The sequence below is a fragment of the Littorina saxatilis genome, linkage group LG10 (genome assembly GCF_037325665.1).
Source record: "Littorina saxatilis isolate snail1 linkage group LG10, US_GU_Lsax_2.0, whole genome shotgun sequence".
NCBI lineage: Eukaryota > Metazoa > Mollusca > Gastropoda > Littorinimorpha > Littorinidae > Littorina > Littorina saxatilis.
In genome coordinates this window covers 40,178,502-40,204,952 of record NC_090254.1, presented here as the reverse complement: position 1 = coordinate 40,204,952, position 26,451 = coordinate 40,178,502, and the positions used below count along the sequence as shown (strand labels likewise).

The 26,451-nt window shown below is 39.7% G+C and overlaps 1 protein-coding gene across 1 annotated transcript; it reads left to right on the top strand.

Annotated features, from left to right (window-relative positions):
• The first annotated feature begins 2,718 nt into the window (after positions 1 to 2,718).
• On the top strand, positions 2,719 to 26,378 carry LOC138977864 (uncharacterized). Its single transcript, XM_070350470.1, has 15 exons — positions 2,719 to 2,895; positions 3,425 to 3,705; positions 5,350 to 5,357; positions 5,556 to 5,675; positions 10,085 to 10,238; positions 11,212 to 11,399; positions 12,515 to 12,665; positions 14,477 to 14,655; positions 14,940 to 15,052; positions 21,704 to 21,932; positions 22,288 to 22,569; positions 22,793 to 22,927; positions 24,489 to 24,581; positions 25,550 to 25,645; positions 26,190 to 26,378. Exons 1-15 carry the CDS (start codon positions 2,719 to 2,721, stop codon positions 26,252 to 26,254), a joined length of 2,271 nt encoding a protein of 756 aa, XP_070206571.1. The 3' UTR covers positions 26,255 to 26,378.
• The last annotated feature ends 73 nt before the right edge of the window (positions 26,379 to 26,451 follow it).

Genomic DNA, 26,451 nt, shown 5'->3' with positions numbered 1-26,451 from the left:
TTTAGTCTGAATCGCTCTACACACACACACACACACAGACACACACGCACGCACACACGCACATACACCACGACCCTCGTTTCGATTCCCCCTCTATGTTAAAATATTTAGTCAAAACTTGACTAAATATAATGAAATACTCACCAAAACACGAACAATAAAAACATGAATAGGACCGGTTTCGACGTATGTCTTTGTCAGCTGCAACAATACTAAACAAGTCTGGTAAGGCGAAAATACAACATTTAGTCAAGCTGTTGAACTCACAGAATGAAACTGAACGCACTGCATTTTGTTTTTAGCAAGACCGTATACTCGTAGCATCGATAGTCCACCGCTCGTAACAAAGGCAGTGAAATTGACAATCCAGAATAGCGCGGTAGTGGTTGCGTCAAGCAGGATAGCGCGCTTTGCTGTATCTCTATCCCTTTTAACTTTCTGAGCTTGTTTTTAATCCAAACATTATACGTTAATTGTATCACACATATATATCTCGACATCCACTGGTCTTAGGGTTTTTGTTTTCAAAGAAGAAAGAAACTTGCTTGAACACGGACCACTTCTCCGAGCAAAATCAACAAACCTAATCACTCGCATTCCACCTCAAGGTCTCGGCCAACCAATCAATCAATCAATCAATCAATATGAGGCTTATATCGCGCGTATTCCGTGGGTACAGTTCTAAGCGTAGGGATTTATGTTTTTTTTAAAACTTTTTTTACTTTTTTTTTTAATGCAATTTATATCGCGCACATATTCAAGGCGCAGGGATTTATTTATGCCGTGTGAGATGGAATTTGTTTACACAATACATCACACATTCACATCGGCCAGCAGATCGCAGCCATTTCGGCGCATATCCTACTTTTCACGGCCTATTATTCCAAGTCACACGGGTATTTTGGTGGACATTTTTATCTATGCCTATACAATTTTGCCAGGAAAGACCCTTTTGTCAATCGTGGGATCTTTAACGTGCACACCCCAATGTAGTGTACACGAAGGGACCTCGGTTTTTCGTCTCATCCGAAAGACTAGCACTTGAACCCACCACCTAGGTTAGGAAAGGGGGGAGAAAATTGCTAACGCCCTGACCCAGGGTCGAACTCGCAACCTCTCGCTTCCGAGCGCAAGTGCGTTAATTACCACTCGGCCACCCAGTCCACCAAGACCATGGCATACTCGTAGCAAAGCCGCCGAATGGTACCGTAAACCAAGAATAGTAACGTAAGAGAATAGAATGTCGTCTTTGGCGTGTTTCAGAACTTCTTCTGGACAACTCGGATGGTCTTCTGCGTAGTGGTTGGCACGAGATTCTTTTTCTTCTTCGACACTTCATCCTCCGATACTGTAGCAAAACGTTTTATCTTTTTTTTTCACTTTCGAGTATGCGGACGACTGAACTTGACCGCTAAAAAGTAGTCCATTCGGAATCATTGCGCAGAGTCTGAACATCTGAACATTGTTTTTAGGCAGGATCTAGGTGAAAGCGAGGCTGTTCTTATCTCTGTATGCAGTCGAGAGAGAGAGAAATACATGTCGAGACATAACATATCTATATGTTTTTGGAATCAGGAACCGACATGGAATAAGATACAATGGTTTTTAAATCGATTTCGGAAATTTAATTTTAATCATAATTTTCATGGTTTTAATTTTCTGAGGTTGTGTTTAATTCAAATATAACATATTTATATGTTTTTGGAATAAAAAAAATGATGAACAATAAGACAAAATTGTTTTTGGATCGTTTTGTAAAAAAAAAAAAATTAAATTACAATTTTCAGATTTTTAATGACCACAGTCATTATATAATTGTTAAGCCTCCTAGCTGAAATGTAATACCAAAGTCCGGCCTTTGTCGAAGATTGCTTGGCCAAAATTTCAATCAATTTCATAGAAAAATGAGGGTGTGACAGAGCAGCCTCAATTTTTACAAAAAGGCGGATATCACGTCATCAAAGACATTTAGTGAAAAAATGAAAAAACCGTCTGTGGATAACATTCCCAGGATCTCTCATGTCAAATGTCATGAAGATCGGTCCAGTAGTTTACTCTGAATGGCTCTACACACACACACAGCCACACAGACACACATACACCACGACCCGCGTCTCGATTCCCCCTCTATGTTAAAACATTTAGTCAAAACTTGACTAAATGTAAACAAGTCGCCTAAGGCGAAAATACATTTAGTCAAGCTGTCGAACTCACAGAGTGAAACTGAACGCACTACATTTTTTCATCAAGACCGTATACTCGTCAGTACACTGCTCGTGGCAAAGACAGTGAAATTGACAAACCAGAATAGCGCGGTAGTGGTTGCGCTGAGCAGGATAGCAAATTTTTCTGTATCTCTTTTCTTTTTAACTTTCTGAGCTTGTTTTAATTCCAAACATAACATATCTAAACTCGGAGGCAAAAGAAACGCAAATAAAGGATGCGTTAATTAAACCTTTATGGACTTGAAATTAAAAAAATCATGATACTAGCATGTTCTGCACGTGTTGTTTTAGCGGTCTTATCTTGTCAGAACCGTGTTTGCCGTTATCTGGGTCACACGCGAGGTCTTGTTGACGGGGATCCCAAACCGTCATGGGGACAACTTTCAGCACATGCAGAATGTGGAAAAGCAGCTTTTCGTGTTGAGAGTATTCAGGCAAGCTCTACCGTACTCACAAAACTGTTTACAACATTCATTTCTGCGACACAGGCGCGATGCCGAGACTATCACCAGATCAGCGCCAACAGGCGATCGGGAGACTTGATGCCGGACAATCAGTTCAGCAAGTTGCCAAGGCATTTGGAGCAAATGTCACCACGGTTTATCGCCTGCAGCAACGTTTTCATGCCACTAACAGTACCTGCGACTTACCAGGACGTGGCAGACCCCGGGTAACAACAGCCCGACAAGATCGCCATCTTGTCCATCAACACCAGCGAGATGCATTCGAAACTGCCGCCAACACAGCCCGTAACACATTCGGGGTGCATGGACAACCCGTCAGTGCCAGAACTCTACGCCGACGCCTTGGTGGGCAGAACCTGGTAAATCGGCGTCCTGCTCGACGTCCTGTCTTGACAGCTCAGCATCGCCTGGATCGTCTAGCCTGGGCCCAGCAGCATGCCCACTGGCGCCATCGGGACTGGCGGAGGGTTATTTTTTCGGACGAGAAGCGCTTTTGCCTAAAACCTGGCGATGGGCGTGTCCGGATCTGGAGAAGACCTGGACAGCGGTTGGCTAACAATAACATCCTGCAGCATGATCGATGGGGAGGTGCCAGCGTCATGATATGGGGCGCCATTGGTGTCAATTATAGCGAGTAGGACCTGTCGTCTTTCAGAACGTCGGCCAAGATCGTGGGAATGGTGTCAATGCAGCATCAATCAAGTCCTGCGTCCCTATGTGGTTCCATTTGTCCAGAGGTACCGGAACTGCCTGTTCCAGCAAGACAATGCCCGTCCCCATACTGCACGTGCTACCCTGGACAGGCTGCGTCACAACAGCGTAAACATTCTGCCTCATCCTGCTCGATCTCCGGATCTCAGCCCAATCGAACACTTTTGGGACATCATGCAAAGAAGGATTAATGCCCTTGCCCGGAGACCCCGCACAGCAGCAGAACTGCGTGCTGCCGTGTCCCAGTTGTGGGCTCAGGTCCCTCAGCAGCAAATTAATCACCTCGTCCTCTCCATGTACCGGAGGTGCGCCACAGTCATCAACGCCCAGGGAGGAGCAACACGCTATTGACTTTCAACAGTCTTCAAACAGTGTTCAGTGGAACATGGCACGTCATGCTCTCATCCCAATACACTTTTACGTATGGTTGTTGTATCGGTCAATTCGTTTCTTTGTTATTGTTAACCCGAAAGAATTAATTCGACATTAAAATTCACGGGTAACACATCTTCACTGCATCATTTGCGTTTCTGTTGCCTCTGAGTTAATATGTTTCTAGAATCAAGAACCCGCACGGAATAAGATGAACGTGTTTTTAAATCGATTTTGAAAATTTGATTTGTAATCATAATTTTAATATTTTTAAATTTCAGAGCTTGGTTTTAATCCGAATATAACATATTTATGTGTTTTTGGAATCAGAAAAAGATGAAGACCAAGATGATATTGTTTTTGGATCGTTTCATACAAAATTATTTGAATTACAATTTTTAATGACCAAACTTATCAATTAATTTTTAAGCCGCCATGCTGAAATGCAATACCAAAGTCCAGGCTCCGTCGAAGATTATTTGACCAAAATTTCAACTAAATTAGTTGAAAAACGAGGGCGTGACATAGTCGCCTCAACTTTCACAAATTGCCGGATATGACGTCATCAAAGACAATTATGAAAAAGATGAAAAAAACGTCTGGAGATATCCGACTCAGGAACTCTCATGTTAAGTTTCATGAAGATCGATCCAGTAGTTTCTCGTAATCGGGTTACACACACACACACACACACACACACACACACACACACACACACACACACACACACACACACACACACACACACACACCAATTAATTTTTAAGCCTCCATGCTGAAATGCAATACCAAAGTCCGGGCTCCGTCGAAGATTATTTGACCAAAATTTCAACTAAATTAGTTGAAAAACGAGGGCGTGACATAGTCGCCTCAACTTTCACAAATTGCCGGATATGACGTCATCAAAGACAATTATGAAAAAGATGAAAAAAACGTCTGGAGATATCCGACTCAGGAACTCTCATGTTAAGTTTCATGAAGATCGATCCAGTAGTTTCTCGTAATCGGGTTACACACACACACACACACATACACACACACACACACACACACACACACACACACACACACACACACACACACACACACACACACACATACATAGACCACACCCTCGTTTCGATTCCCCCTCGATGTTAAAATATTTAGTCAAAACTTGACTAAATATAAAAAGAAGGAGAGACGACAAAAAGAGAAAGAAAAAAATCAGTAAACAAGAAGACAAACAGCAAAACCCACGGTCCTATTGGGGAAGCATAGCAACATGAGTGTGCACGTCACTTTATATATTGCTGAATGTGTATTTTGTATCTGCAAACCTACTTTTTTATTTTTGACAAACTGGTTTAAAAGTACACTTCAATTCATTTTAGCTACATACCTCGTACACATATACCTCAAACGATAGAACCCCCAATCTGCATACAATTTTGTCATAATCAACACAGGAGGGTACCCATCAAACCCAGTTAAAAATGTATATTTATTTGTGTTAAATAAAATATATTATATACCCCCACAAACAAAAAAAGTATTATTGAAATTGCTAAACTGTTGAAGCCTCCTGAAACTTTCAGGAGCACTTGTAATAAGAGATGCAGGTTTATTTAATTATTAGGTCTGGGCATTTACTAATTAAGTATTGTTGATTTTGTTTGTTAATGTGTAATGTTATGGTGTGACCTTAATTGTTTGGAATATTTGAGTGGAATTTGTAATTATTTCCTCCCTGACCCTAGATTACCCGCGATTGTATTAAAACGTGGAAACCTTGTCCTTACAGATGTTGACGACTGTGCGAACAATGCTTGTCAAAATGGCGCCACCTGTATTGATCAAACGACCTCGTACGATTGTTACTGCGATTCGGGATTCACAGGCCGTCGATGTGATTTGTCAAGAGGTATGCCTTTAATATGTACAATATTCAGCTTTGGAAATGAATGGTAACTGGGACTTAGCAACAATTTAAAAATCAATAAACAAAGAGATGTGAAAATATCTCTTCATTTCCGTGAGCACAAGCATGCTTACTGTCATAGATCTGTCCATCCTTTTAAATAAAAAAGACCACGCATTCATTTGGGCAAATTATACAAATCGCCATCCTGATTGCATTCTTAGAAGAATTGTTGTTGTTGTTGTTGTTGTTGTTGTTGTTGTTGTTTTTGCTGAACTAATTATGTAAGTGACACTCTGGAATAGTAATTCAGCAAAATAATTTAACCTAGTGTGACCAAGTGGCATACCCAGTTTCTTTGTGTTTGTGTATATCCTGCCTGACCCAGTTGCCTCCCCTGTCCATAGCAATTTCGCTGCATTGGGTTTACCTTTAAATATTGCCCTTTGTGCTAAGTTATCCCTAACTTGAAATGGTGAGAAGAATCAGCAGAGTCCTCTCTACCCACCAGTGTCTAATGAGTGACTTAATCATATCTGTCTTAGACTCTTAACGGGGTATTCATTTCAAACCTATTTTGTTCCAGATTTAGGTGGCATGATCCCATAACTTTCCCCGTACACAGAATCAGGAGTCACGATACACTCGGACAGCAGTTCGCCAGCTGTCACAAATCACTTCTGGGGATCAGTACAAAGATCAGCTATTTAAAGACACAGGTTACCCTCCAAAACCGAGTAGAGATAAGCCCACCCGGTCTGAGCCAAGGGAGGCACTGCTTTCTACCCAATGAGATGGTGCGTTATCAATATTCTCACAGCCTTGTGTTTGTTAAAGGCACAGTAAGCCTCCCGTAAACCATCACAGATACTGTCAGGCTTTTACACACAGTACAAACACCCTTTCATTTAAACACTCACCGCTTAAGAACATCCTAGGTGCCCTCCGTAAAGAGCGAGCAATTTTCAAAGAATTTATTTTTGTGTGGTTTATCTTACCCCTGAGCCATCATGAACCCGTGTGATCAAGTTTCCCTTTTTCACAATGTAGTCGTCAGTTAGTAATTTGAATGCGATGTGAGCTTATCTGCAATAGCAGGTTATTATGTACCTCTGACTATGTACGAAACAAACGGCTGTGGTTCACAAGAACTCTAGCGATGTCTAGAGAACCACGACCTTGCGTCACCCTGCTTCCGGGCTTTTCTTTTTTCAAACTTTCAAAACTTCGAATTGTACTGATCTTGTCCAGATGAAAAAAGATTTTGTTTTATGATTTAAGAATGTTTGTGTAACAAGCTGTCAATTTATTATTTAGATTTTAAAAGTTAGGTCTAGCGCCAAAACGCTTTGAAAATTGCTCGCTCTTTACGTAGGGCACCTAGATGTTCCCGTTTGGTGAGCGTTCAAATGGAAGGGTGTTTGTACTGTGTGTAAAAGCCTGACAGTAACTGTGATGGTTTACGGGAGGCTTACTGTGCCTTTAAACACTGAATAAAGACTTAATACAAAACAATTACACATTTGATAAATGTGCATGAAATATCAGTTAAAAGCGGAAAGTTATGGGATCCTACCATCTAAATCTGGGACAGAATAGGTTTGAAATTAATACTCCGTTAAGAGTATAAAACAGTGAACACACTTCTTCGACCGGTTTACAACAATAAATTACAGTGATCAAGGACAACCATATATATGATTAAGTCACTCATTAGACACTGGTGGGTAGAGAGGACTCTGCTGATTCTTCTCACCATTTCAAGTTAGGGGTTACTTAGCACAATGGGCAATATTTAAAGGTACACCCAATGCAGCTAACACACGAGCAGCGAAATAGCAATGGACAGGGGAGGCAACGAGGTCGGGCAGGAGATACACAAACACAAAGAGACTGGATACGTCACTTGGCTACACTAGCAAGGGAAACAACCAGTTTTGGCGTTTTGAATAGAAAGTGGTTATTATTATTTATCGTTAATGCTATATGAGACCGGTTGAATAGGAAGTCCTTTGTTCATCCAATACTTTGTTTGTCTAAGGTACTTTAATTAAGTGACTTGATTGGTGTAGTTCTCAGATGGTAACAGTTTGTGTCTGTGAGCACTTATGTCCATTTGCTGTTCGGTAATAACAACTCAGTGACAATCTGTAGGATACTTTAGTCACCGATACCATGTATTTCTGTCTTACTTTGAGTGCTAGAAAATGGCCTGTTAACCATAATGTGTGAAATTATGCATATTTTTCAACATCTTAAACATATCAAGAACCACTTTACTACAGATACAAGTGACAAAAGAACACATCAAGTAAAATATTACTTGATACCGGCCCCCGTAGCGCAGAGGTTAGTGCATCGCGCTGCGGGCCGGGAGGTCGTGGGTTCGAATCCCATCAGAGTCGAGTTTTTTTTTCGGGCTACGGCCGGCTCCTACCCAGAGTGGAAGTGCAATGGTTCCAATGGGAAGGCTGGGACCACACAGCCGAGTGTCATTCACTTCACAAATGCGACTTTGAGGGTGCCCAGGTTGTGTTTACCTGACCAACACCGCAGGTGCAGCAGTTCTCGGGCCTGGTTGACGCCAGGATATAGTATGACAGTAAGCGTAGAGTGCTACCCTGTCACGTAGTCTCAAACCAAAATAATTGGAAATCCATAGCATCATCATTACAATCATCCTCATCTCATTAATCATCCAAAATTATAGAATTGTCCTGGCTCTTGTGGACCTTCATGCCCGGAGCTCTCATGGTGACCTCAGTGTTCCTGCTCCATCCTTCTCTGAATAGTAGTTCTGCTGTCAGTCTTCAACGTGTGACGTTCTGGGGGCTCGACGGAGGGACGTAGTGGCGGTCTGCTCTCTGGAGGGGACGTTCACTCAGTCTGGCTCCGCGACTTAACAGTCAATGTCGTTAGTAGGGGGGCATAGTAGGTAGTGCGTCCGTTGGCTCGGGACAGAACCACTACTGAACAGCGACGAAGTGACTCAGCAGAAGTGCAGTGTCATCTTCCTAGGGTAGCCTAACGCAGCGATCCGACATCCCTCCCTGGAGCGTTTGTAACATCGACAAGTCTGGCAGCGGAACACAATTCAGATGTGGATGTGCAGGGACGGGGCGATGTGAGAGCACACCAGGACAAGGAAAAGGTGTTAGGATAGCACACGCACATTTTTTAAAAAAATCAAAAAAGCACTTGATAAAATATGATAAATTTGCAAATAAGATAATAAGTAAGATAAAACATTGTCCAATCTCTTCCACAATTTGTAAGCACTGCTCAAAACGACCACTTCTGTGCAGGTGATGAAATGACAGTATTTAGTATATAATTTTATGAACACACATAATTCGACATAATGCACTATCACAGTACATAAATAAAAGAAAATTCGTGTTCTTAAGTTTACACTTTTATTAATATGATTATAACGCATCTTGAACTCTCTTATTAATAGTTGGACATGTTAGTCATGATACTGATACATTTATAAACTCTTCGTTATGTTTTCCAGGGAGTCCCCCCTAAATAGGTGAGGGTAAAAAACACCTACAACTGCATGCTAATTCTGTCACTCTAAAAAATACATTGTAATTCATTTCAAATCTCCCTCTATTGATAACTTAACCTAGTTTTGTATGGAAGTTAAAAAAAACTAGTTCATCACTGGTTGGCAAATTTAAGGCAAAATCATGTAGATGGAAATCTCTTTTGGGGACTTCTCAAAGGCGTTTGATGCTGGCTATCCCAGAACGTTTTATTCAAAAAGGTTAGTGCTATCTACCTTCAAACAATAAAATATATTCCAATAAACAAAAAGCAAACGGTTATGTAAAGGATATGCGAAGAATTGTTATACAATGTATTTAAATCTCACTGATTTCGGTTTTCTACAGGGATCAGTACTTGTACCAATATTTTTATTCATTACTTTATATCCAAACCATATAAGTGGAATATTTGTGGAAATATCCTGACTATATTGTTTGTTTACATTTTACATTTTTGAACTAAGATTTTTTCATTTAGAATCATCAGTTACGATCTTTATAATTTAATAAATTAATCTTTTGAATTTGTCCATGTCACATTATGCTTTTTAATTTCTGGCATGATTATGAATTAGGATAGAGTTAGGAAGCGGGAGAGTGACCCTTACATATTTGTACTAATTTGCTATTTTGTAATAAGTTCTTGCTATTGTTTTGTATAGATGTTTATTTTCATTGATTCCAGAAGACTGTACAACTTATAAGTAAAAAAACCAAACAAACCCAGAAACACTCTCTGCTTATCTGACTACCTCGTAACTTAAGATTCTAATCACAACCCTTTTGTTTGCATGTCACCGCGTATGATAGTAACCAAAATCTGTCCCAAGCGCATTTGTCTTTGTTGATATCTATAAGATCCTGACAAAGTTGAAGTACGACTTGTGAACGGGGGTGTGCCTACGGAGGGGAACGTGGAGATCTTCATCAACGAAACGTGGGGCATGGTATGTGACGACGATTGGGATGAACGGGACGCCAGAGTTGTCTGCCAACAGCTCGGATATGACACGTAAGTGTGATGATAATGTTGTTTTACTCCCTCACGGTGAAACTATTAGCGGCATGTTCCCGGGTGTCACCCCGACTTTAGATGAGATACACAGGTGTGTGCGTGTTTAGGTGTAAACAACCACCTGCACTTATGGCAGAATGGCCGAGGTCTCTTACGTGCCTCGGTGGTGACACGGGGGTGGAACATGGAATCTGCGACCCTAGCATCACAAGTATAGTGCTCTACCAACTGAGATACTGGGCCCCCTGATGAGATAGACAGGTGTGTGCGTGTTTAGGTGTAAACAGCCACCTGCACTTATGGTAGAATGACCGAGGTCTCTTACGTGCCACTGTGGTGACACGGGGGTGGGAGATGGATACCGTCTCTGAGTCTGCTCATAAAGTTGACCTGTGTCCGTCCCGATGGATTCGAACCTGTGACCCTCGGATCACAAGTCAACTGCTCTTCCACCTGAGCTACCCGGTCCCACACACGTAAGTATTAGCAGGTCCACTGTTGTAAAACATGTCTGCCATTCGCTGCAAAGGATGAGGCATTGAAGGTCGAAGACATTTGTACGAGAGTACACTTGGCTGGATTTCGAAAACAAGTGAACACCCTCTGCCTGATATGAGCAGAAATGCTGTTGTGAAGGTCTCGCAGAACTGACAAAAGTCCTCCTGTTTGTGGGTTTCCTTGTACCCCTTACAATTCAAATTGGGGGTCGCAAGACTCTATAGGTAGAGCATCTGTGGGGAACCAATATTTCATTTATTTCTTTATGATCCTGTCTGTAAATAATTCAAATTGGCTCTCTCTTGACTTTCCTCTTTTTTTTAGATTCTTTTTTTTTCATCACGAATACACGAGAACCACCCTTTCTTAGTCACTCGGACAAATAAGAGCAACTTTTGCCATGTTTGTTTGCTCTTACCAACCGTCTTTATTGTGTTGCATTGACATTGACACGGTCGCTATTTTTCTTCAGAGTGACAGTGAGAGCCTACACAAATTCCTACTTTGGTCGAGGTTCTCTTCCAAGAAGTAGATTCTGGCTGGACGATGTGGTATGTCAGGGAAATGAATCTGAGCTCATCAACTGCAGCTCAGGGGACATCGGGACTCACAACTGTGGTGACAGTGAATACGCGGGGGTGTCCTGTGGTATCAGTCAAGGTAAACGTTCCTTTTCACGGGCAAAGTTAACATCATAACCTAGATATGAATTAAGGGCGAGCACAACCAACTAATGAACCGTCAGTTAAAAACATCACTTCATTTAACATGGATGAACGAACAAATGAACGAACTTTATTACTCAAGGATGGAGATTTTAGGCTGACGTTATCTGAGCTCGTCGATGTGAATACATTTTTCTTCAAAACCAATATGACATCACTGTTCTGATGGCATAGAGGGTTCATCTTTTTCATTAATTTTCAAGCAAGATTATTTTAAAACATGGTTAACATTAAAATTAGCAATACCACTTCTTCAACAATAGTCGGGACAATAATTCTCAGCAGCTGAGTAGGCTCTCTTACATATTGAGGAACACATTCAGGAATATCACGCATTTCTGCCTTCACAGTCAACCTTTTTGCAATTGCCTGCAGAGCTCACATTCCTGGGTTGCGTTAATCAAAATGAGATAATTGCGTACTTTCATGCTCGACGTGATGTGCTGTGCCCCAAAAGACATTCTTGTGCTGTGCTCTGTGAGAGGTGTTTTCTTTGTGCTTATTATTATTTTGTTTGACCTAGCTATTGATGTGTACATTGTTGTTAAACAGTTGTTTGTTTACCAGGGTTTGCTAGTGTGTGATAAGGTTCGTGTCCGTCTGAAGATGTTAGTTTCTTTGTTAGTCCTGTGTTGACAACTCTTCAACAAGCGCTTAGAACTGTACCCACGGAATACGCGCTATATAAGCTTCATATTGATTGATTGATTGATATTGATACTTGGTAGCTGAAGAAATGCCAAATCTGTTTGTGGAATTTATTTTTTTCTCTACATATTGAAACAGTGTTAGGAGACTGCCATTGTAACGCCAATCATCCCATTTCCAGTGTCCTCTCTGACACATTCAAGGGGTCTCAAAGCAACAAGTCCTAATTAGATGGCCAAACTTTAAAAAACTATAATGGCTCTTCAAGGCAACTAGTCATACGATCAAAAATGAAAAATATCAGCCAGGTTTCAAAATGAAGACTGTGAAACCATCTTAATCTTCCAAATGGAAGCGGTTTGGAACATTGACTCACAACTGCCCTCTATCACGTTTTCTTAGGAAATGGACTCCGACTTCGACTGGCCAACGGAACTCATTCAAGGGAGGGAAGAGTGGAAGTCCTGTACAGCGGGGAATGGCGGACAATCTGTGATCAGCTGTGGGACACAAACGATGCAACGGTTGTTTGCAGACAACTTGGATACAATACGTAATGCTTTCATAAAAAGTTGCTCTCGAATGTTTTTGCTCTGCACTTATGTGTCTCCCAATCATCAAGCCAACAAAAGGTAATAGCCTTCCTAACATTTCAAAAATATCTGTATTTATTCCCCCCTCTGCTTCTTTACCTCTGTAAACTTGTAGAGCTAGTTATTTTTCGATAAACACCCAGCAACCAAACAAATAACGACCCAGCAACAGCCTGAATCCTCGATAGCGCAATGGGTTGAGAAGCTGTTCTGCGTCGGTACTACTTTTGCGACTGAAAAGTTCCGAACGCTCTAATGTACAAAGTATACATCTCTGGAGCAAACAATACAAACATACCGCATTTAAATGAACAAATACAGGCTTGAACACATGAATCTCCATATAAAATCCATGAGTTTGGTTGTTTTCTGAATCTAAGTCTGCTGTGCACAAACGTTCATTACAAGCAAATTCCCAAGGCAAGTAACTCTCATACTTTGTCTAGCGACAAGAGTAGTTCCCCTTTCAAATTTCTTTTCACTCAGTTTCTTCGACAACAGACTGCAATCCGACGGTCAGTTTTCAACAATATTTCATTTAATAAACAGATCACACGCAACCAAATGCACACATCTCATCAATTTAAACAACATAAAGCGGTTTCACTTTCATACACTATTTTCCCCAGAAAACTGAACTTCATACAGTTTTTAACGTTGGAACACGGGTGCAAAAGTTCGTCTGCTAGTCCCATTTGACGAAAGAACATTATCCTAAGCGATACCAAAACATATACAGAACACACACTATCTGCCTTTGCCGCCACAGCAGAATAACAGCATATCTGTGTACTTGATTTTAGTCCAAAATAGGAAAACTGACAAGAAGTGTTAACAGAATGGAATGATTTGCACGGAACTATACAACCGCGCATTAATCGACCGCCTGCGCAGGTTGACTGGTTGAGTGAATAGGATTCGATCAAACTTTCGCAAAAAAACTCCTATTTTCTTTGAATAACTGAAGAAAGGAGGAATAAAGAGGTTACACACCTCGTCTCAGTGATTATAAAAAATAATGGTCTCAGTTCGCGGTCATGAAAAAGCTCGCTAAAGCTCGCATTTTTCATGATCCGCTAACTTCGACCATTATTTTTAATAATCACTGAGACTCGGCATGTAACCTCTACATCTTCAGCTGTGAAACTCAAAAGATGCAACGGTTGTTTGCAGACAACTTAGATACAACACGTAAATTAATCATCCTATCGGTAAGTTATTACACCCCCGGTATAGGGGTGTGTATAGGATTCGCTCCATGTGTTTGTTTTTTACACATACTTTCACAAACAAGTTGCTGTCGAATGTATTTTCTCTGCACTTCTAGCTGTGTCTCCTTATTAATATTTTGTGGGGCACAGGACATTCTCGAGAGAAGTTGGTTTTAATCTTTTCTTTTCTTTTTTTCTGACCTTTTTTTCTGAATGTTTCTTTTCATTATATTTTAGTTAGAGTTTAAGTTAAGTTGTTTATTTTCTATGGATCCCAATGTCAATGGTGTTTAATAAAACAATTTGAAATAAGATGTAATTTTGAGAACTAAACTTCACTGAAAGTTGGCAAACAATGGTCAAATAGGATTTAACGTTTTATGATTGCGCGAGGACGTTTTGTTTTGGCGAAGACATATTGCATTCTCGCCTGTCTTTTTATCGGAAGACAGTCGCGGAATCTTTGCAATCTTACTTTTTTTAGTGACAGTTCTAAGCAATATCCTGAAACCAAAACACTTTAACACTCATTTTTGAGTAAGATATTAATACAATTGCAGTGAAAAAGCAACAGCCTTTCCAGGTGGCTATTTCGGGCAAAGGAACGGGTCTGGGATACTGTGGGGCAACGTGAGCTGTTCTGGAAATGAAGCTCAAATCTCGCAATGTTCAACAAGCTCCGTCACTGGCGGCTGTGATCTCAGCAACAATGTTGGGGTCTTGTGTGATACAAGTGATGGTATGTCTATCCCTGTCCCTGTCTGTTGGTCGGCCTGCCTGCCTGTATGGCCCTGTCTCTTTCTGTCCCTGTCTGGTTTTGTTTGTCTGTCTGTGTGTTAGTGTTAGTGTTAGTGTGTGTGTGTGTGTGTGTGTGTGTGTGTGTGTGTATGTGTGTGTGTGTGTGCGTGCGTGTGTGTGTGCGTGTGTGTGTGTGTGTGTGTGTGTGTGTGTGTGTGTGTTGATACGTTTGGTGGAAACAAATACACAGTATATGCTATACTATTCAGCTCTTCGTGTCTGCAGATCCAGGGATAGTGGAGAACTGCACTGTCCAATTCAGCCATCATAACTGGTCCCTGATAGCTTCGTGTGACGTCACTCGTCTCTTTTCGCCAAGTGGTCTGTTTAGATTTATTGTAAGTCCATTGTTTTTAATCGTTTTTAAATATGCCGATATATTTGTAAAGCAGTGTAAAGAAAGCGAGACCTTTCTAAGAATTTAATAGACAAAAATGTACACGGTGGTATGATAAACACTTTGCAGCCAATTCATTATTTTTTCTAATTATAAGAAAGGCCCGCTTGGCGACTTACTAGGGATGGATATCTTGTGTGCAAATGAATAGCTGTAAAGATGTACAGTGAAACCCGGCTATATTGAAGTGGCACGGGACCCGGGACGACCTTCAATATAGCCGGAACTTCAATATAGGCAATTCTCGGTTATATTGAATTTCCCTCCTTGTTCCTTCAGAAATTCAATATAACCGAACTTCTTTTCACTATACGTTCTTATTTCCGTGTCCACACATTGCGTTTGATGTGAGATATATTTCCATTAATCTTTCACCTGTTGGCTGTTGTTCTTCGAGCCTCCTTGCTTTTTTCTGCACACACACACGGACACACGCTCACAGTGACACACGCACGCCCCCCCCCTCCCTTACACACATTCCATATTCCTCAGCGACTTCCTTTCTTTTTTTGCAGCCAGTTTCCAGCTTCTGAATAAGCTCGATTTTTCTTTTAATTGTCAGACTCACCCTTTTTACATTTAGTCAAGTTTTGACTAAATATTTTAACATCGAGGGGGAATCGAAACGAGGGTCGTGGTGTGTGTCTGTGTGTCTCTGTGTGTGTGTGTGTGTGTGTGTGTGTGTGTGTGTGTGTGTATGTGTGTGTGTGTGTCTGTGTATGTGTGTGTGTGTAGAGCGATTCAGAGTGAACTACTGGACCGATCTTTATGAAATTTGACATGAGAGTTCCTGGGAATGATATCCCCGCATATTTTTTTTAATTTTTTTATTTCTTTCTTTTTTTTAATTTTTTTTTATTCAAATAAATAACAACAATTAACAATATCTCATACAATGAATTAGATACACCTTATCGAATACAGAAAGCTAACTTTTTCTAACGTTTTGTTGTTCGAACACTCACACAAAAATGCTTCTTATCTGTAACTGCCTATTAAAAATACTTTCCAACGGTAAAAACGAATTTGTTTTTTTACATATACTAACGCACATCTTTCCGATTAAGATAATGTGGTTCAATTTATACATAGTTGCCTTTTTCACCATTACAAAATGCATACCAAATAAAACATCACTAACTTTCAAAACAATCTTAATTTCAAAAGTACGAAAAATAAATTCTTCAATAAACTTCCAGAATTTGTATACAACCGGGCATTCAAAAAAGAAATGTTCAATGAAATCAGTTACATCACAACAGTAATTACATTTATTAGTTTCCGTTACTTTCATTTTACACAGGAGAATGTTGGTCGGATAAATGTTGTGCATAATTTTCCAATGTAAAACTCTTAGTCTAGTCTCTTGTGTTGACTGATAGGCAACTATCCAAGATCGTTCATCAATTTCTACATTAAACTTTCTCTTCCAAAATCCTCCGGAACATGGTACATCTGTTTTCATATTAATAATCTCTTTCCTATAATCTCTGGCACTTAACACATTTTTGCCGTTAAACAGTGGTAAGGTAATACAAACATCATCAGTCATATTTACAACATTTTTCCTCATAAATAATGACACAGCAGCTTTTACAACATTATATTCAAGAATTCGGTTTGGCGAATATCCAATCAAATCACATATGTCTTGATATGATAATATGTCTCCCGAACGTACAATGTCAGTTAATACCAATACACCTCGCTGTATCCAACTTTCAAAAAATAAAACTTTGCCACTATACGTTATGCATGCATTATTCCATAATAAAGTCGGCCCGACTGTCCCACGATCGTAGTGGTTATTATCCAGCCAATATTTTAATACTGCTTTCCAAAAGTGTGATTTCACTAGGTCTAACCCTTTAAATCTTGCACTGTTTACATTCGATAAATGTCATTGATGACGTCATATCCGGCTTTTTGTAAAAGTTGAGGCGGCACGTCACACCCTCATTTTTCAATCAAATTGATTGAAATTTTGGTCAAGCAATCTTCGACAAAGGCTGGACTTTGGTATTGCATTTCAGCTTGGAGGCTTAAAAATTAAATAATGACTTTGGTATTAAAAATTCGAAAATTGTAATTAAAATTATGTTTTTATAAAATGATCCAAATTTACGTTTATCTTAGTCTTCATCATTTTCTGATTCCAAAAACATATAAATATGTTATATTCGGATTAAAAACAAGCTCTAAAAATAAAAAATATAAAAATTATGATTAAAATTAAATTTCCGAAATCGATTTAAAAACAATTTCATCTTATTCCTTGTCGTTTCCTGATTCCAAAAACATATAGATATGATATGTTTGGATTAAAAACACGCTCAGAAAGTTAAAGCGAAGAGAGGTACAGAAAAGGGTGCTTTGCAGCACAGCCCAACCACTACCGCGCTAAACAGGCTCGTTAATTTCACTGCCTTTTGTACGAGCGGCGGACTACGGTCATTGTAAAAAAAATACAGTGCGTTCAGTTTCATTCTGTGAGTTCGACAGCTTGACTAAATGTTGTTATTTCGCCTTACGCGACTTGTTTGTTTTGCAGCCATTTTTGCTAGTGTACAAAGGGAAACTACTCGCATGAACAAGAGGAATTAAGTCGGGGAGATCTACGCACCACAAGACTACATGGCGTAGCTGTCAGAGGCCCGCGGCATTGTTAGACTGTAATAATTACTGTTATAAGAGACCTCCTGACTCGAAAGTTGATGCTGATCTGGCCTCTCCCCTTCCTCAACTGATTGCGCTGACAGCGGCGTGTCATATCATTCGGCGCCCGCGCAGTCATTGTTCTTCAAAATAAAAAGTAAAACAAATCTTTGGAGCAAACATTTAATATAGCCAGGTAAAAACGTCCCGTGGGCTGAATTTTTGCTTCAATATAGCCGGGATTTCAATATAGCCGACTTCAATGTAGCCAACATTTTTTACCAAAGAAAAAGAAGAGCTTCAGCTGGGACCTGAAAAATTCTTCAATATAGCCGGGATTTCAATATAGCCTACTTCAATATAGCCGGGTTTCACTGTATTAATGGAACAAATCAAGATTGTATTTAGAATGGTACTTTTCTATCGAAGACATTCTGACTTAACAGTAGACCTATCAGTCGATAATTAAATGACATTAAACAAACTGTGACCTTAAGTTGTATTCTTTACTTGGTTTATCGTTTGAGTGTTTTGGTTTTAATTTCAAACGAGTAACTAAAATATGCAAAGTTGTAATGCGAACCTACAATATTGAGAAGATAGCATTTTTTATGGTTGGTTGACGAATAAATCATTTGACATGGACTAAACGAATAATTATGTTCTTTTTCTAATAATCTAAATTGAGATGAAACAGCTATTTGACTTTGTGACCCTCCACCACGAAATGAGTCGCATGTCACCTCGCGCGGTTCTGCGCTGGGCTTAATATTTAAGTCCGGGGAGTGTCTGGTAACAGTGTGAGGGTCACCTTAGTCACAGGCTTATAACTCAAACAGTTTTCGCTCTTTTCTAAAACAGGTTTCACCACTGGATAGAGCATAACAAACTCTTGAGGAAAATGTAAAAATATGAAAATCATGCAAAGGTGACATGCGACTCATTCCGTGGTGGAGGGTCACATTTAGAGAAATCAGTGACAGTATCAAAACGGAAGAGTCAATGAAAAAAGCTCGACCTAGTTAGTCTTCCAGTTTATGGGTTGAAAAGAAAGACATGACAAGCCCATTTAGCAACATAGTTTGTTCATCTGTATTGCAATGATTGATGTCTGATTGTTAGTCTTTTGGGGGCTCGCATGCAATGGTGTAAGTATTAGTTAGAACATTTTTCGTTTGCTAATTTATGTTCTTTTCTTGTCATTTTACATTTAGTCAAGTTTTGACTAAATGTTTTAACATGGAGGGGGAATCGAGACGAGGGTCGTGGTGTTTGTGTGTGTGTGTATGTGTGTGTGTGTGTGTGTATGTGTATGTGTATGTGTGTGTGTGTGTGTGTGTGTAGAGCGATTCAGAGTAAACTACTGGACCGATCTTTATGACATTTTTCATGAGAGTTCCTGGGTATGATATCCCCAGATGTTTTTTTTTCATTTTTTCGATAAATGTCTTTGATGACGTCATATCCGGCTTTTTGTAAAAGTTGAGGTGACACTGTCACACTCTCATTTTTCAATACAATTGATTGACATTTTGGCCAGGCAATCTTCGACAAAGGCCAGACTTTGGTATTGCATTTCAGCTTGGAGGCTTAAAAATTAATTAATGGCTTTGGTCATTAAAAATCTGAAAATTGTAATTACATTTTTTTTTTATAAAACGATCCAAAATTACGTTCATTTTATTGTCCATCATTTTCTGATTCCAAAAACATATACATAATTATGTTATATTTGGATTACAATCAAGTTATGAAAATTAAACATATGAAAATTATGATTAAAACTAAATTTCCGAAATCGATTTAAAAACAATATCATTTTCTTTCTTGACGGTTTGTGATGCCAAAAACATATAGATATGTTATGTTTGGATTAAACACAAGCTCAAAAGGTTATAAAGACCAGAGGTACAGAAAAGCATGCTATGCAGCACAGCGCAACCACTATCGCGCTAAACAGGCTCGTCAATTTCACTGCCTTTTGCACGAGCCGCGGACTACGGTCATTGTAAAAAAAATGCAGTGCGTTTAGTTTCATTCTGTGAGTTCCACAGCTTGACTAAATGTAGTAATGTATGTCGCCTTACGCGACTTGTTTTCTCTTCTGTTGAATTCTATTAGTTTTGTTTTTGCTCTTTTTACATTTAGTCAAGTTTTGACTAAATGTTTTAACATAGAGGGGGAATCGAGACGAGGGTCGTGGTGTATGTGTGTCTGTGTGTCTGTCTGTCTCTGTGTGTGTGGAGCGTTTCAGAGTAAACTACTGGACCGATCTTTATGAAATTTTACATGAAAGTTCCTGGGTATGATATCCCCGGACGTTTTTTTTCCTTTTTTCGATAAATACCTTTGATGACGTCATATCCGGCTTTTTGTAAAAGTTGAGGCGGCACTGTCACACCCTCATTTTTCAATCAAATTGATTGACATTTTGGCAAAGCAATCTTCGACAAAGGCCGGACTTCGGTATTGCATTTCAGTTTGGTGGCCTAAAAATTATTTAATGACTTTGGTCATTAAAAATCTGAAAATTGTAATTTTATTGTTGTTGAAATAAAACAATCTAAATTTACGTTAATCTTATTCTTCATCATTTCCTGATTTCAAAAACATATAAATATGTTATATTCGGATTAAAAACAAGCTCTGAAAAATACAAATATAAAAATTATGATCAAAATTAAATTTCCGAAATCGATTTAAAAACATTTGTCGGTTCCTGATTCCAAAAACATATAGATATGATATGTTTGGATTAAAAACACGCTCAGAAAGTTAAAACGAAGAGAGGTACAGAAAAGCGTGCTATGCAGCACAGCGAAACCACTACCGCGCTAAACAGACTCGTCAGTTTCACTGCGTTTTGCACGAGTGGCGGACTACGGTCATTGTGAAAAAATGCAGTTCATTCAGTTTCATTCTGTTAGTTTCACAGCTTGACTAAATGTAGTAATTTCGCCTTACGCGACTTGTTACATTTAGTCAAGTTTTGACTAAATGTTTTAACATAGAGGGGGAATCGAGACGAGGGTCGTGGTGTATGTGTGTGTGTGTCTGTCTGTGTGTGTCTGTGTGTGTCTGTGTTGTGTGTGTCTGTGTCTGTGCGTGTGTGTATGTAGAGCGATTCAGAGTAAACTACTGGACCGATCTTTATGAAATTTTACATGAGAGTTCCTGGGTGTGATATCCCCAGACGTGTTTTTTTCTAATTTTTTTGGATGAATGTCTTTGATGACGTCATATCCGGTTTTTTGTAAAAGTTGAGGCGGCACTGTCACACCCTCATTTTTCAATAAAATTGATTGACATTTTGGCCAAGCAATCTTCGACAAAGGCCGGACTTTGGTATTGCATTTCAGCTTGAAGGCTTAAAAATTAATTAATGACTTTGGTCATTAAAAATCTGAAAATTGTAATTAAAATTTTTTTTTTATAAAACGATCCAAAATTACATTCATCTTATTTCTTATCATTTTCTGATTCCAAACACATATAAATATGTTATATTCGGATTAAAAACAAGCTCTGAAAATTAAAAATATAAAAACTATGATTAAAATAAAATTTCCGAAATCGATTTAAAAACAATTTCATCTTGTTCTTTGTCGGTTCCTGATTCAAAAAAACATACAGATATGATATGTTTGGATTAAAAACAAGCTCAGAAAGTTAAAAAGAATAGAGATACAGAAAAGCGTGTTATCCTGCTCAGCGCGACCACTGCCGCACTATTCTGGCTTGTCGATTTCACTGCCTTTGCCACAAGCGGTGGACTGACGAAACTACGAGTATGCGGTCTTGCCTCTTGGTGAAAAAAGCAGTGCGTTCAGTTTCATTCTGTGAGTTCGACAGCTTGACTAAATGTTGTTATTTCGCCTTGCGCGACTTGTTTGTTTGGTGATAGTTGTGATAGTTTTTGTAATTTTTTGCATTACAGTTGACACACCATTTTGAGTGGAACAACTCAACAGGTACACTCATTGATGACCATATGCCCCTTGACCCTGTTGACCTGTACTACAACTTGACAGACAACAAGGAATACTACAGAGGTCGTATCCTGCACTCGTGGACTCTGTTCCCGACTCAAGGGTCGTTTCTAGGAGTTGAAGTGTCAGTCGTTCCAAGCAATACTACAACAACCATTGATAACAGAATCATTGTTTGTGAGTATGATTAACCGACTGACCTTCTCTTCATGTGTGTGTGTGTGTGTGTGTGTGTGTGTGTGTGTGTGTGTGTGTGTGTGTGTGTGTGTGTGTGTGTGTGTGTGTGTGTGCGTGTGTGTGTGTGCATCAACTTTATGGGGACATTAATTAGAAATGAATACTTCAAATAAGGCACATTTTACAAAGGCAAAGTTGACAGCAATAGAATTTTGCCATTAAATATCATATTTAGTTTAGGCAAACTTAAGAATTCTTCATAACATATTTATTTTCCTACACAACGAGCTTCATCGCAAAGCAATTTTCTATGAATGCCATCGATTTGAAAGATTTAAAACCTTCTAAATTTCAGCACAACCGAGCATGCCTTTCCATAACTGCAGCAGCATGTACTACATCTCTGAGTCGGGCACCACGCCTTGTGCGTGTGCTACTGGAAGTCTGGGAACCCCGCCAGGGCGGCTGATCTGGTTGCTAGGCAACGACACCATGGCAACTGGAAACTACGGTGTGAAGGAGCTGTTGTTTCCTTTTGAGAAACTTACAAATCAACAGGACAAAATGACTGCGATCTGCCGCCTAGATTGGATTGAACCAGTGGATGTCTTCGTCGCAGTAATGGAAACTGATACCAGTAAGAGTAATGTTACATGTATTCCATTTCATTAAGTGCAGTTTGGGTATAGAAGAGGAGGTCAAATTTTGATATGTGCCTGTAAAGCAACTTAATTCATGTGGTACGTTTGGATTTTGAATTCAAAGTATTCGCGTGACTAAAGTTCCGGTGATTTGTGTGTGTGTGTGTGTGTGTGTGTGTGTGTGTGTGTGTGTGTGTGTGTGTGCGTGTGTGTTTTCAGGAGAGAAGGACGCACTCATATGGGCAGCAATTGGCGGAGGTTCAATGTTGGGGCTTGTTCTCATCATCGGTTCTATCGTCCTCATCGTCATGGTCGTCAAGTGTCGACGTGGTCACAACATCGTCTGCTGCTGGCGTGAGTAGAATATTGGGGAATGTTGTACTTAGGCGTTGTCAATTCATAGCTCACAATTCAATGGCATGTTTGATACAAGTCACTTCTGCCAAAGCGAATATTTCTTGTGAAATTAATATTGAGCCACAAAATTAAGCCATATTAATTTGGTAATTTTATCGAGGAAAACAACGGCCATGGTAGTCTCCTTTCGCGTACATCGCATACGTAAGATCGACATATAAGTTTTAGTTTCACTTTTTATTGTTGAACAATTAATCGTGTGTGTGCCAGTATTTTCCTCCTGTTCCTGGTACTTATAGTATTCAGAGATGACTGCTCCACCCGTTCAGTAATAAATAACACACCACTTTGAATTCCATGTAAAATGCGAAAAAAAAGTTTTAACAAGAAGAGCAAAGCCCATACGACTCACATGCTTGACCTTGACCTTTACATGACCTTGACCTTCAGCTAAACATAGCAATGACATCATACACATACTGCTTTACACATTTTTCCTACCAAAATACATGTGACCTTGACCCAAGGTCAAGGTCATCCAAGGTCATGCAACACAAAGCTGTTAATTCAAGACATAGGAAGTACAATGGTGCTTATTGGCTCTTTCTACCATGAGATATGGTCACTTTTAGTGGTTCACTACCTTATTTTGGTCACATTTCATAAGGGTCAAAGTGACCTTGACCTTGATCATATGTGACCAAATGTGTCTCATGATGAAAGCATAACATGTGCCCCACATAATTTTTAAGTTTGAAACAGGTATCTTCCATAGTGCAGGGTCAAGGTCACTTCAAAATATGTATACAATCCAACTTTGAAGAGCTCCTGTGACCTTGACCTTGAAGCAAGGTAAACCAAACTGGTATCAAAAGATGGGGCTTACTTTGCCCTATATATCATATAATATAGGTGAGGTATTGAATCTCAAAAACTTCAGAGAAAATGGGGAAAATGGGAAAAATAGCTGTTTTTTAGACAACATTTATGGCCCCTGCGACCTTGACCTTGAAGCAAGGTCAAGATGCTATGTATGTTTTTTGGGGCCTTGTCATCATACACCATCTTGCCAAATTTGGCACTGATAGACTGAATAGTGTCCAAGAAATATCCAACGTTAAAGTTTTCCGGACGGACGCCGGGACGGACGGACGGACGGACGGACGACTCGGGTGAGTACATAGAGTCACTTTTTCTCAAGTGACTCAAAAAACCCTGTCAAAATAATGACAGTTTTTAGAACACTCCGAATCGTGCGTTCCGTTTAACTCACTCTAAGACCAAACAGGATTAGTCAGAATGAAAAGCATTTTGCACAACCCATGTAAGTACTCAATTTGCCAAACACTGTCAACTTCCACTAAATATATATATATATGTGTGTGTGTGTGTGTGTGTGTGTGTGTGTGTGTGTGTGTGTGTGTGTGTGTGTGTGTGTGTGTGTGTGTGTGTGTGTGACAAGCGTGAGTATGTGTGCACACGTACATATGCGCGAGCGTTTGTGCGTGCGTGTGCTTTCGCTCCCGAGTTTGTGAATAATTGATTTTTTTAATTTCAGGTTCACCCTTTAATGACATCCCTGTGGTAAATCCACGCGGCAGCGTGGACAATATTTACGAAATGAATACAGGGAACAACGAGAATAACCAAGGTGTGAACTGGCACGTCACTCACAGCGATAACAAGTGTGCCAGTTCAGTCTGCTGGGCTGGACTGGGTTTTGATGTTGGAAGACCTCTTTTTTGTAATTGTTCTTTTGCGTTCACATTTCCATACCACCCAAGAGCGTTGTTGCTTTTGTAGCAAAATTGACCCCAAATTGTAATATTACTTACTTATTTACTTATGCCTTTGACCCCGTCCGGGGCATAGGCCGCCAACAAGAGCTCGCCAGGCACTCCGATCCTGGGAAATTGTAATATTAATTTGTGTTAAAGTTTGCAAAATGCTGAATTTTTGCAACAATGCCGAAGTTTATTACAGTTTAATAACACTTTCCTGAAAAATTCAAGTTCGTCGACCAAACTCATCAAAACGCCATAATATTTTACACGCTTATTTGCAATTGTATTAGCATTACTCGTGTGCGAGCCATTACAAAACTACGTACGTGTTGTTTTTTTACCCACATAGCCTAGAAAAACATGACGCGAAAACAAGCCTTTTACGGCTTCTGACGAAGCTGACACCAGTCTTCTTGCAAATGGCAAAACAACACTGCTAGGCACAACAGCTAAACCAAATAAATGTATATGGGTAGAAAATGCCGAGTTGTTCTTCAATTTGAGATCAAAAACGGGCCCGGGTGACTCGCTGATTTTGATTTTAATATAACTGGCCGCATAGCAAAGATCTGCAGCAAAATGTATCTGTGTACTTTTTTATGACGGGTAGTGTAGAAGCAATGGTTCAAAATTCAAAAACACGTACAGAATCAGTCAGAATCAGAAATAATTTTGCACTAGCAAAAGCATTGTGTGTGTGTGTGTGTGTGTGTGTGTGTGTGTGTGTGTGTGTGTGTGTGTGTGTGCGTGTGTGTGCGTACGTGCATATGCACGAGCGTGTGTGTGTATGTGCGCTCCCGCGTATGTGAATAAATGAATTCTTTTTTTCTTTCAGGTTCATCCCTTTACGACATCCCTGTGGTAAAACCACCCGGCAGCGAGGACAATTTTTACGAAGCGATGAACACGGGCAACAACTCGAACAATCAAGGTGTGCATGTTTACATACTTGGCTTACACTTTAGTAATTTTACCCTCTCAATGTTTTTTTGTTCAAAGCGTATTTGCTGCAGGATTAGTTTTCATCATTAACAATGGATGCATTTAGAAGGATATGCATCCGTGCATGAACAAATGAAGTGTCGAGAGACGTTATGGCTTTGAAGTTCGTGCATGTAGTGGCTAATACATGTACTCAAGATTCGAGCATGTGTATCATGAGTTCTATAAATTAGCTTTGAAACAAGAAGCAATGGTTCAAAATCTGCTCCAAGTGTTTAAGTGAAGGGTTATCATAGCACCAGTGATGTGTCCTAAAAAAGAATGTGCATACGATTATGTAAAACTTAAGAACTTTTAATCATACTATTGCACGTTGTATTTGAGGTTGGATCGTAAACAAGACAATGTCAGTATTTTGCCTTTCGCAAATATCATCTCGGCTTGATAATCGCTATCTGAACTCACATGCCCTAAATAATCAGTGTACAAACAACGTTCTAAAAACTTGAATTTATGTTGTTTTTATGTTTCAGCTGACCAGACAACTAAAGCTGATGATGAACATGTGTATGTAAACGAAGCACTGAGTCATATGTAACTCAGTGGCATGACTTGCTCGCAATGAGGAAATACTGGCTTAAAGCACATTAGAATTAAAAAAATCTTTTGTCACTAATTATTTTCAGACCAAAATTAGGTATAAAAGAAATCCCCCCCCCCCCCCCCAAGTAAACACACTAAAACTCAATGGTCATAACCATCCTTTCTCCCCTTTTTATTGCAGCTGTGCAATGT